Source organism: Enhydra lutris, unplaced genomic scaffold (assembly GCF_002288905.1).
Source record: "Enhydra lutris kenyoni isolate GAN:26980312 unplaced genomic scaffold, ASM228890v2 scaffoldscaffold10, whole genome shotgun sequence".
Taxonomy (NCBI): Eukaryota; Metazoa; Chordata; class Mammalia; order Carnivora; family Mustelidae; genus Enhydra; species Enhydra lutris.
Window position 1 is genome coordinate 4,895,126 of NW_019154094.1, and position 12,091 is coordinate 4,907,216.

Here is a 12,091-nt window from a genome sequence, read left to right on the forward strand (position 1 = left end):
GGGGGGGGGCTTCCCAGCTTGTGGAGAAGGTCTCTACAAAGACCTTTGGCCCCCCACATGGACGCCTCTCTTACACAGAGGCCTCATGGTGGTGGTGGTGGTGGGGGGTGGTGGGGATAGCAGCGGCTGCCCTGCCTCAGGACCTCTCTGTGAGAACGTGGGAAGTCCTGAGGCCAACCCCGAGCCAGAGGTACAGGCCCGACGACCTTTGCCATGTCTGCAGCCACCGCCTTCTGTGTTTGGTAAACCTTCCGGCTTTTGCTTCCATTAAAATGCTGTTTCACTGGATGTGCTGGTTGGCTTTGGCCACATGGATGCTGCTGTTTTCCACATGGTGCCTTTCCTCCGATGAGAAAGGGGACTTCTGCTAACCCAGACTCCTGGCCGGCCCTCCCTGAGGCCTCCGGGAAGGCCCCTCCCACGCATCCTTCTTTTCTCCCCGCCTCTTTGTTCTCCTAGCCTCTGTCCCCCCGCACCCCTCCCTCACCCCCTTCCTTCCTCCCAGGGGAGAAGACAGTGCCTGCCTCACTGACCTGGCCCATGGCCATTCCCACCTTCCCGGGAAGGTTCCTTCTCTCCTCCAGGCTCACTCAGCAGCAGAAAGCTGGGGACGCCCGCTTCCAACCCCCCGACCTGACATCACCTTCTCTTTGATGATTCTAGGGAGCCCCGGGCCCCAAACCAAACCTGGTCTGGCACTGAGGCCTTCCTTTCAGTGAGGACACTCACACATGTCAGGTTTGCCGACGCCTGACTCCCTTTGCTTGTTTTTGAGCTAAGAGAACAGTCGATTCCAGGTTTCAGGTGGGGCAGCCGCGTCACAGGCAACCACAGTCAGTCTGTGCCAGGACGCAGGAGAAAGTCACACCAGGGCCCCTTCTCCCCCCAAGCGTGGGAGGATGGGGGAGGGGCGGGGGAGGGACATCAAAGGCCCGAGGTTGGTGATAGCACTCATGCTCAGCTTCACCATCCTCCAGCAACCACCGGTGTGGGAAACGTAGAAGGCTGACCTTTCTGTCAACCCTAACCCGCTTTGAATGGCTTTCGTAATAGCTGTGCTCACCCCGTGGTTTCTGATGGCTTTGGCTTCAACTGCTCTCTCAAAAGAAAAGTCCATTTGCTCATCTTGGGTGACAGGTTTCACCCATCTCTTTGCTTTTCAGAGGTGTGTGGGTGGCAAGCTCCTCTCACCAGATTTTTCCCACGCATCTTCAAACCGAAAGGGCTGACCTGCCGAGAGTTTCCTTTTGGGTCTCCTGGGGAACCTCTACAGCCTTCAGCCCTGCTGGGCAGCACGGCCAGGAGATGCAGGCGTGTCCCAGGGCCACGGAGCCTGCAGACACTGGGCTGGGCCCGGATTCTTGGTATTGAATGTGGGGTCTGGAGAGCCTGGGGCAGACTTTGGTCATCTCTGGTCACTCCGTGGTTTGGCCACGGGTGGGATGGGGTGCATTGGGGGCTTTGACACGGAGGCCCCCAGGTCCCAGCCCCCAGTGCAGCACACTCAGCCACGTGGGTCTCTGTTGGTTCCTGTTCCAGCCTCTAGCCCGTGTGGCCACCAGTCCGGCAGGACCGTTCTGTTACTAAGGAGCTCCTGTTGCTTTGTTCCGGGCCCTGGATAATCTAATCTTCCATTACTTCAACTCGCTTACTAGACAGGAAGAGGCTCAACTTGGGGGCATCATTAGTACATGAAGGGTTACAGGGTGGGGCGAGGGGCAGGATCGAGAGACCTCTTCCCTCCATCCTCCCCGCACCTCCCCCTGCAGGCTTGCCCTTTGCCCTTCTCTGCCATGTGAGTTTTGGGAACTTCTGTGCCTGGCCAAGTTGGCCAATGGGACTATTGACAGCCTTATAGCTGACCAGCATGGGGACCGACCAGTGTCCTCACTGAGCACTGTTGAGCACGTCTGTGTCACCATGTGGTGGGGGTGAGGGAAGAGAGGGAGATGAAGAAGGAAACACGGTCCCTGCCTTCTTCCTGCCTAACTGATTCAAGAAGAGGCCACACGAGAATCTGGGCACAGGGAGATGGAGGGAGGAGGAAGGGAGATGGAGGGAAAGGGGGCTGGGGGTGTTCTGTGGGGCTCGAGGCACTCGAGGGAGGGAGTCCCTGTCATCCCTGGATGCAGGGTGTAGGGTGAGTGTGGAAGGACCGTCTGGGCCGAGCTCAGGCTGACTGGTCCAGGAGTGATTGTGTCATGCCCCTCTGGGTCTGTGTCTGGTCTCTGCTGACCCAGCCTGAGGAACTAAGTTGCAGTGGGAATGTGACTCCTTCCTCTGCTGGTTGCCTTGGCCCGGTGGTCTTGCTGAGCTTTGTACCACAGATCAACTGCTGGTGGTTTGAGGAAGTCTGTGACCTTCCCCCAGACCTCACTGTTCTGGGAAGTCAGCAGTGTGCTCTTTGCTCACGGCGCTCTGTGAGCAGCCCAGGAGAGCCAGGCAGCTCAGGTGGCAGAGGGCGGTAGGTTGGAATGATGATAATACCTTGGTTCCAGTGGGTCTGAACACTGACCTCGGGGTAGACAGGGAAGGATCCAGATCCCGGGCCACATGGTAACCTCTGAGTATCTGCTGGCTTGAGCCCTTCCAAGAAGCCAGAATACAAGCCGATGCTCTGTTCAGCAGGGAAACTGAACTCCGAGTCAGGCCTAGGTAAAAAAAATTTTTTTTAACAAAGAGATTCTATTTATTTGATAGAGGGTGGGGAGTGGGGAGGGAGAGAGAGAGAGGAAGAGAATGAGCAGGGGGTGGGGCAGGCAGAGGCAGAGGGAGAAGCAGGTTCCCTGCTCAGTGATGCAGGACTCAATCCTAGGACCCCAGGATCATGACCTGAGCTGAAGGCAGACACTTAACGACTGAGCCCCCCAGGCCTGGGTGACTCGATCAATGGGCCTTATGTCCCGGTGGAATGAAAGACAAGGCTACTCCCAATGTCAGAGTGTTTGCTTTATTTAAATCCTGAGGTTAAAAATAAAACTGTTCCAAACGGTGCAGCAGATGCTTTTATAAAGGAATATGTCTTGGGATACAAAAGTTTCTCACCCCCACTGCGCAGGTGGGTGTTGGCATTTGATGTGCTTTTGGATAATTCTTTGGCTGGTAAGAATGCAACAGGTCCCCAGACCCACTATCCCATAAGGCCTTGAGAACTGAGGATTTGTCAATGAAAGTGGGATTCTGATTCGGAAGCCGCCCAAGGGAGGCGTGGGTGTTGCTCAGCGGCGCCCCCCAGAGGCAGGAGCATCTCTGGAGAACATTCACCATGAGGTTCTAACGGAGCCTGTTCATTGGCCACGTCTCCTGAAAGCTAGACTATTATTTTAAAAAAGTGATTAGGAGGGAAAAGGCATGATTAATTCAGTCTTTCCCGTCTCCTAGGAAGAATCACAATACAATGAAAAAAACTCCAGGTTTCCTCTAAGAAATGTCTTCTGCTAAGTGTTTTGTAAACATGACTGACTGGCTCACTGGTCTCAGCAAGGTGACCCCTGGTTCTCTGAATCACGGATGCTTCTCTCTGCTTTCCTTTCAACCCCGGAGCCAGGGATAGGGATCTCACTTGTAGTTACGAAAGTGGACTTTAAAAAATGAAACTCCCCCCAAAACTTATAAATCAGCAGACATCTATCTAACCAGTATCCCGTAAAGCACAGCCTCTGAGACGTCACCCCTGCCCCCATCGGGATTTCCTTCCATTTGAGTCTAGAATGGCTTACCCACCCAGAGAGTGGAGAACTGAAGAATTTCAGAAAAAACAACCCCCTTGATTTTTTGGTTACATTATGTGGCTTTTCCTTTTCTACTTTTCAAACCCTGTAAAGGTTTTTTCAGTTCTAGATTCCTTCTTGGTCTAGTTGACTTGGAGTACAGTGGGCTCCGGCCATGTTCTCAGGCAAGGTTGGTTAGTGGCATCTGAGGCAGAGGTGAACAAGGCAGCAGGGTCAGTGCTATAAAGCGAGCAACTGTTATTCAGAGAGCTGGGCCATCGGGGGCTGCCGGAGTTTTGCTTTGTTGTTTTGTTTTGTGTTGTATAGTGATCTGGGGTCCCACTGATGATTTCTAGTATAATTCCGTCTACTGGCTGGAGCTAAGAGTTAATAGTTGACTAATAGTTAATAGTTAACTAATAGTTAATAGTTGATCTTCATTGTCATCTGCATTTTTTTACATAAGTATCCCAACCCCTAAAAACCTCAGTGAAGCCAGGAAACTGTTTAAGATAAAAATAAAGCTAAAATCACAGCTGAAATAGGCCACGTCGCATAATGCATAGCAAACCTGAGCTCGCATGGCAAAGTACCGAGGGAAAAAGAGTCTGTCCAGCACGAAAATAAATAGGCTGCGGAGTCAGAACGTGACTGCTGGGGGAGCGGGCAGTCCACTGAATGACTGTAGTCAACGTTCCAGGGGGTACACACCACGAGGGGCCCCTGCTCTTCGGGAGGAGTGGCTCTGGGCCGGCTTCGCAAGAGCCAACTGGTTTTTAAGCTGTAGTTGGTCCCCTGTCGGGCTGAGTGACAGAGGTTCACCGGGGGGCTTGGATGGAATGTTCCAGGCCTTTCGCAGGAAACTCAGGAGCAGTTAGCTGCACAGGATGGTGGTGACACCATCAGCTGGCCGGTCTCCACGGTATCCTGGGAAAGCATTCAAAACAAGACCCCAGACTGCTTTGGGTTCTCTTCTGCTAGTTTCCTTCTTGTGGTAAACCACACATCCCGATTACCCTTCCTAGAGGAGAGGGTGGGCTCCAAGGCGGGATAACTTGCTCTGGAACAATCCTCAGGCCATGTGGCACACCTGTGAGGATAAGCAGGAGGCCAGGGAGTCTCTGGGAGTCTGGCTGCTTACTGCCTTGGTGCTGAGTACAGTCAAGGCCTTGGCCACTGGAGATGCAGGGACCCTGGTGGTTTTCTGCCAGAGGTGGCTGGTTGCGCTAAGGAAAGGGCGTGAGAGGTTCGGCTTCTCTCAGCGTTGATCTCTCCGGAAGGTTCTGTTCACGACCCCCTCCTCCGCTCTGCCTAAGCTGACTGCAAGTGGCCAAGCCCCCTATCTGAGGGAAAGCTCTGAGCCCATCATGGAGGTTACTCCCCACCCCTCCCCCCGCCCCACGAGTCACCTCTGCTGGGTGGTGGCTGCAGCATTTGCGCTGGACCCGGCCTGGGGGCCCTGACCTGTACTGGAGCTCTCAACATCAGCCGGACCAGGACTGTGGGGGACAGAATGAAGCTTCCATGTGGTGTGACTTGACTGGTCACCAGAGACCAGCTGGGGGATGGGCTGGGTCCAGTGCTCAGATCCCCAGACACCCTGCCCGGCGCGCTCCCTCATCCTTGGCTGAAGTGGGCCCTGTCATCAGATAGCCTGCTCACCTGTGAGGTGTCTGAGCCCTGACTTCAGGCTCCGGCCCCAAGAGGCCATGGAGGGTGAGCTCCCTACGGTGGGAGGAGAGAAGGGCCACAGACAACAGGAAGTGGGCAAACGGGGTGCTGGGGAAGACAGGTGGGGAGTGGGGACCGAGAAGTGAACTCCAAGCAGATCCCTGAATTATGCCTGTTGTACTCGAGTTACCGAAGACTTCTGCTGAGAAGGCCCAGATGTCTGGAAGTGGTTCTTACCCTGATTATGATCATTAGTAAACATGTCCGCGGAAGAGGCAGCAGCTCTCGTTTGACAAACAGAGACAGCCCAGGAGCTCAGTAGTGAGTCCTAAGGGCCACACTCAGGGCTGCCTTGTGGTCACGGTGTCGCCGTCTGCGCAGACAGCCGCTGCAGGACGTGTCCTCCGTGTGGTGGCTTTGGTTTCCCCAAGCATCTTCAGTTCTGATTTCTAGGCCAATGTTTTCAACTACTGAGGGGCCTGCCTGAGAGAAGGGCTTTGTGTGAGGACAGGACGTCCCAGACCGAAGGGCCTGGAAGAAAGTGCACCTAGAGGCCCCTCCGGAGTTGCTGTGCTTTGGAGTAACCCTGAATTTAGTGTGGCAGGAGGGGACAGAGGCCTGACGGAAGAGGCTGGTGGGGGCTTTGGGAGAGCCCCTCCCCCCGCCTCAGGCGCCCTGACTCTCCTGACCGCCCTGTGGCCTCCTCTGCCTGGGAAGAGGGCCTCGCAGCCTGAGGACTCCCAGGGTCTGGCCAGGACATCCCGGCTCGTGGTCACCCAGGGTCCCTGGGCCCCCACTGGGCAGAGTGCGTGGCATTTCTCTCCACGGGCAGAAGCTGGGATCACTGACGCCAGCCTGTGCAATTCTCCATGGGAGGCCAGGAACTAGCATGGCTCCAAGAGAGACTGAAGGTTCCTGAGTGTTTAAACCTTTGGCAGAGTGTCCCTTTGGGTGTGAGGACAGTTGGGAAACGTTGCTTGAGCCCTTAAAAGCCATGGGGGCTAAGAGTGCTGGTGCACAGTGCTGAGTACATGCGCTCCAGACGGCACAGTGCTGAGGGGCGGCCGGAAGCCTGTCTCCCAGAGTCACACATTGGTCACGTAAGGAGCCGTTGCTTTTTTTTTTTTTTTTTTTTTTAGTGCTTTATGTGACAGGTGAGCAAGAGTAGTGTTTCCTGTGGATAAAGTGAAACTATCAGAATCTAGAATCCAGGTGCTTGAGGCTACAGGAAGTCACTTCCATCGTAGATCACAGGCCTGTCAACTGTCAAGTGATAAAACACTTTCTTGGAGACAAACCTGAGGAAACAGAAATGGAAAAGGAGGGTGTCACTGGGAGTGCCGAAAGCCAGGGGACAGCGGTGGCTGCTGGGGCCTGGCTGGGCGTGTGTGGGGGCTGCGTGCCTGTGGGCTGGTCGGGGAGCCTATTGGGGGAGCAGAGGCCTGGGCCCCTCGCCCCGTCTCCTGTCTGTCCAGCAGAGCTCTCCCCAGGCATGGGTCTGGGGAGCCTTCCCTGGGGTTTGGTACACAAACACAGGAACACCTACTCTGAAGCTGTGGGGGGGACCTGGGGGCCGCGGGGGAGCGGCGCAGGGAGTGGCCTCTGCGATGAGGTTTCTGGAGGAGGCGAGTATGGATCTCAGCCCCGCTGGGCACCAAAATCCATCTTGCCATCCATGGTTTAGAAATCTCCAGCACGGAGTAAGGCCGGGGTGGGTCACAGCACCATGGCTGCCTCTGGTGGGAACTAGGGGCCTGCCTGGGGCATGGGACTGCGTTCTGTCCTGAATGCGCCTCCCCTCAGCCTCTCCGACAGCCCACTGGGAATCTCGGTGATGTGGTGACAGTGCTCACTGCCTTTGCAGAGACAGGGCTCTGGGGCCTTTGGAGCTCTGAGGGCAGCTCTCTGGATATCCTGGGCCTGTGCCCCATGAGTCTAGCAAATTCAAGGTATGTTTGTGCTCATGGGGAAGTGCAGGGGAGGAGCAGGAGAGGGGGAAAGTGGGAAGCTCCTTCTCTCAGCCCCTCCTTTGGCAGATGGCCTTGGCCACAATCCCTAGGTGTTCAAGGCCGGGAGCTGCTGAGGGGGGTGGCACAGCTTTCCCCTAGAGTACCCCAGCCAGTTACTCTGCCTAAAGCCAAGTGCCCTGTGTGGGGCGCCCCACACAGGGAGGATGTGGCTGGGTGCTGGTCAGGCAGGGTTCCTAAAAAGGCGGCCCTGACAAAGGGCTTATGCTGAAGCCAGAAGACTTGGGTGGGTCTTCACCCAAGGGATGGGTCCCTGCAACCTTAACTGCCCCGTCTCATGTCTCCATGAAGTGGGGGCCCAGGCTCCTGGCAGATCTCAACCAATGGGTTCCTCTCCCCAGCCTCCTTCCTCAGCTTCCCCTCCAGCCTGTCTGTCTTCATTCCCAACTTCCTGCCCCCCAGGCCTTCACTCCTGGACCTGGATCTGGGGCTTCGATGCAGTGCTTCCCCAAGACAGTACACCATGCTCCCACTGCCATGACAAGAAGGCCTAGGGCCTCCCCCACACAGCTCTAGTCCTGGCCTTCATTTCTTACTTGTCTGCCCACCCACCTACCCATCTACCCATCCATCCATCTATCCACCCACCTACGCACCCATCCACTCACCTACCCTTCTTTCCTTCCTTCCTTCCCCTTCCCTTCCCTTCCCTTCCCTTCCCTACCCTACCCTACCCTACCCTAGCCTTCCCTTCCTTCTTTCCTTCCACTGTTTCTACTGAGCCCCTCCTTTGGGCTGGGTAGTGGGAGCCTGGACATCCGAGAGAGGCAGGAGGGCATACTGGTTAAATCCAGAGCCTGGAGGCAGGCCCTCTGGGTTCCAACCTGGCTCTACCACCACCAGCTGTGTGACCTGGGAGGCGTTAGCCCCTGGTCCTCAGTCCCTTGGTGGCACCATGAAGGGAACAGTAGCTCCTATCACATGGATGTGCTGTGGGGCTTAAGTGAGTCAGTAAGAGTGGAGGGTCGGGGACTCACGTGACATGTGCTAAGATTCTGTAAGTACTAGCCTGTGTCTCAATAAATCTGTAGCAGACACTAGACCACCACAGTATAGGGTTCTAAAAAAGAGAAACTATTAACAATAAATTACTGATAATTAAATAGTCTCTTTCAAATGTCCACCCCTGTTCTCGCAGCCAGGTGGCAGGTGAACTCTTCCAGATGCTGACAGGTGAGGCGGCCCTACCTGGAAAAGGTATTGTCGAAGATGAGCATGTAGATGCCCGGCGTGCGGACCTTGAGCTGGCCCTGGATGTTCTCCTTGTGGGAGCTGCACCGGGTCGTGGGGATAAGGACCTGGGAGGGAGAGCACATCAGAACAAGTGTCACAGAAGCTGAGAAGGCCTATGGGTCCTCTGGGCAGACCCTTTATTTTGGGGACGGAACTAGGCCCAGTGAGGGTAGAGTTCCTGTCTGACATCGCAGCTGAGCAAGGTTGGGGCTGGGATCAGTCCCAGGACTGGGGTTGGGGGTATGCCTGGGATCAGTCCCAGGAATAGGAGGTACATCTGGGATCAGCCCCAAGACTGGGGGGGTGGAATCTTCTACATTCCCTGCATTTGCTGATGACCTGGGGTAGGAGAGGAGGCTGTGGGCATGAATTTCATTCAGAATCATGAACTCGTCAGCACCCCAAGAGGAGTGGTCCCCAGCCTCCTCTGACCACAGCCCATGCCAGAATGTTCCACCACCTGGAGGAGCAGGCCTTTTTTGGCTTCAGGAAGCCGGGGTGTATTTGAGGTGAAATCTATCTGTCTGGCTCCTGCTGGGCCTTGTGCTGCCCGGGGTAAGGGGTGTTTCACAGGACAGGCAGAACCCCTGCCCACTCCCGTCTCTTCACAAGCCTTTTGTGAGGCCCCTGAGCCCTGCCCGCTCTGGCCTAAACAGACGCGGCTCCACCTGTGGCTTCTCACTTGGCCCCAGCAGGCTGCCTCTCCTGCCGCCCCCCTGCAGGTCCATGGGCCCCACGGCCCTCTCATCTTTCCAGGCATCAGCCTCAGCCTCCTATTTACCCTCTGCCTTCCCCAAGAATGAGAGATTAGTTCCAGGAAAGAGTTGTTTTCTCAGGACATGTTCTAAGGGCCTCACTGTCGGGGGGCAAAGCTGAGCACAGGGTGAGCGCTGGACGGGGCCAGATGTGTGTGCGTGTGTGGGGGGTTGGTCCTCTGGATGGCCAGTCTTTCTCATGAGGGTAACGTCTGCTACCTGCTGACCAGCTAAGACACTGTATAAAACTAAAGATATGGTCGGGTGCCTGGCTGATAGGAAATGAGGAAATGGGAAATAAGACAGAGCCAACTGAAACTCAGAAAGATTTTAGAAGGGATCAATACCCCAATGGGTCTGGTCTCAGAAAGCATCCTTCAGCCCTGCCCACGTAAGCTGACTACACGTGAAAGGTCACACAGACAGAGGCTTTGCAGACCATGGCTAACACTGAGCAACTTGGGAGCTCCTAGTGTGGTGGGCTGCCCCAAAAGTGAGCATTTTTATTCTTTACAAAATTAAGTGCTGCCCCCTTCTCAGAAACACAGCTTTCTGAAATTCCATTATCTATTCCCTTTAAACATTTTTTTACCCTGAACAAAATGACTGAATCCAAAATGCTTCTAATGATGTGATGGCTTTTTCAATTTATGCTTGAATACAGAGGCACATTTCTGGAAACCCTACACGTTGGCCAAAGGGTTCCTAATGTGAAGTTAAGTTTCCACAAAAGGTTCTGCCCTCAAAGATCTTGTGGTTTAACAGAGACAGCAGATGAAAAAACCGTTCAGTTATAACAGTGAGCGTGTCGTGAGGGAAGAACTGGGAGGGGAGCCCATCCCAGCCCTGGGGGAGGAGGGGAGAGAGGCCGCAGGGTCAGGGCAGGTATCCTGGAGGAGGGGACGCTCAGCTTGGATGAGGTAGGTAGCTCGAGAGAGGCCTGGCTGTCCCAGGCAAAGGGAAAAACATCTTCAGAGACATGGGAGAAGACCTAAGATTTATTCTCCCAAGAGATAACCAAAAAAAGACAGAATGTACAAGACACTGGACATCAGGCAACAGAGGACAGTGATCTCTGAGGGAACAGGTGGGCCCCACACCTGCCTCAGCTCACCACTTTCAGATGAGAAGGGAGCAACCACCAGAGGGGACAAACAGAAAACAAATAGTAAGATGACAGACTCAACCCTAACCAATCAATAAGCACATTAAATATAAACAGTCTATAATCCCAAATAAAAGGCAAAGGTGATCAGGCTGACCCAACCCTCATCATGCCCATAAGCAGGGACAATTTAAATATAAAGACACAAATAGGTTAAAAGTAAAAGCATGTTAAAAAGATATACTGTGGTAGCACTAATCCAAAGAAAGCTGGATTGACTACTATCAGACAAAATAGATTTTATATCAAGGGATGTGGCCAGGGATAACTTCATGACAAAGGTGTTCATGCATCAGGAAAATGGGCCAACCCTTCACACTGATGCCCCTAATGAAATCTTCAAAAACATGAAGGCGAAAGTGGTAGGATTCCAAGGAGAAATAGATACATTTACAATTACCAGTTGTATATTTCAATGCCCCTCAATAATTGATGGAATGACAGACAGGAACTCAGTAAGAAGATGGAAGCTTCGAAGAACAACTAACTCAGCCCAAGTGACATTTATGGAACATGCCACCTGACTGTGGCAGGACACACCTGCTTTTCGAGTGCACTGGGAACATCCAGTAGGCCATCTTCTAGGTCATCAAAAAAAAAAAAACAAAAAACCAAAAAACAAAAAGCCAACCAAACAAAAAAAAAAAAACCACAAACCCACCTCATAGTTAAAAGGATTCAAGTTATATGGCCTGTTTTCTGAAGACAATGGAGTTAAATTAGAAATAAACACATCTCTGGACCAAAAATATGTGTAAACTAAAGAACACACTCTTAAATAACACATGGGTCAAAGAGAGCGAGCACACATCAGAAGGGAGATCCCACAGGCACAGGAGAGAGCATGAGCAGTGTGTTCCTGATACCACAGGACATATGCACTGGCTGGGAGCTGGTGGTGGTGAGGGAGTAGGAAGGGCCAGAGACAAGCCTGGAGGGGAAAAAGATACCTGAGGATGCACTCTGGGTGGGATCTGGGGCTAGCCACTTCTATGCTTGGTCTTATTACATTCCATTGATGTTCTATTGTATTCTAATTCCACCTGGGGCTGAGAATTCTGGGAGGTTGCAAGGTTGGGTCTGCTTCCAGGGTCTGTAACCTAACAATGCTGAGCCTGGGCACTTCAGCAAGCACAGGTGGGGAGGAGCTGCTGGACAGGAAGGCTTGCGGTTTACACAGGGGCGTCTGGGCACCTCAGCCCTCAACCTCGGCATTTACTACCTTGACTGTAAAGCAACAACCGAGAGCTCGTTAGGCAAGTCACCTGAGGAGGGTATGTCTAAGACAATGTGCTTCATTTCATTAGAACATTCTAGATCATAGACTTTTCATTCATCTCAGTTCTGGTATTCTCATCATTCATGGTCAAAATCTATGAGGTCATCTCTGGTGCCAAAGCTCACGCAGCTGAGGTGGTGGGGAGAAGATGGGGGGTTCCGGAATAAACCTGAGGAAGGTCCCCGCTGGGTGAGCTCTGGGAGTACCTCCCACCAGCCTCCGGGGCCTCCACAGCTGAGCCCTCATTCATG

At 53.7% G+C, this 12,091-nt stretch overlaps 1 protein-coding gene across 1 annotated transcript in view; it reads right to left on the reverse strand.

Annotated features, from left to right (window-relative positions):
- Positions 1–6,513: 6,513 nt before the first annotated feature.
- The window catches only part of LOC111144047 (FYVE and coiled-coil domain containing 1), a 75,439-nt gene continuing 69,861 nt past the window's right edge, over positions 6,514–12,091 (reverse strand). Inside the window, exons 17-18 of the mRNA XM_022498126.1 lie at positions 8,597–8,706; positions 6,514–6,679 (exon numbers count right to left, since the gene is read on the reverse strand). Of these exons, the coding sequence (XP_022353834.1) occupies positions 6,604–6,679; positions 8,597–8,706 (186 nt within the window). The 3' untranslated portion in view covers positions 6,514–6,603. The remainder of the gene's footprint in view (positions 6,680–8,596; positions 8,707–12,091) is intronic.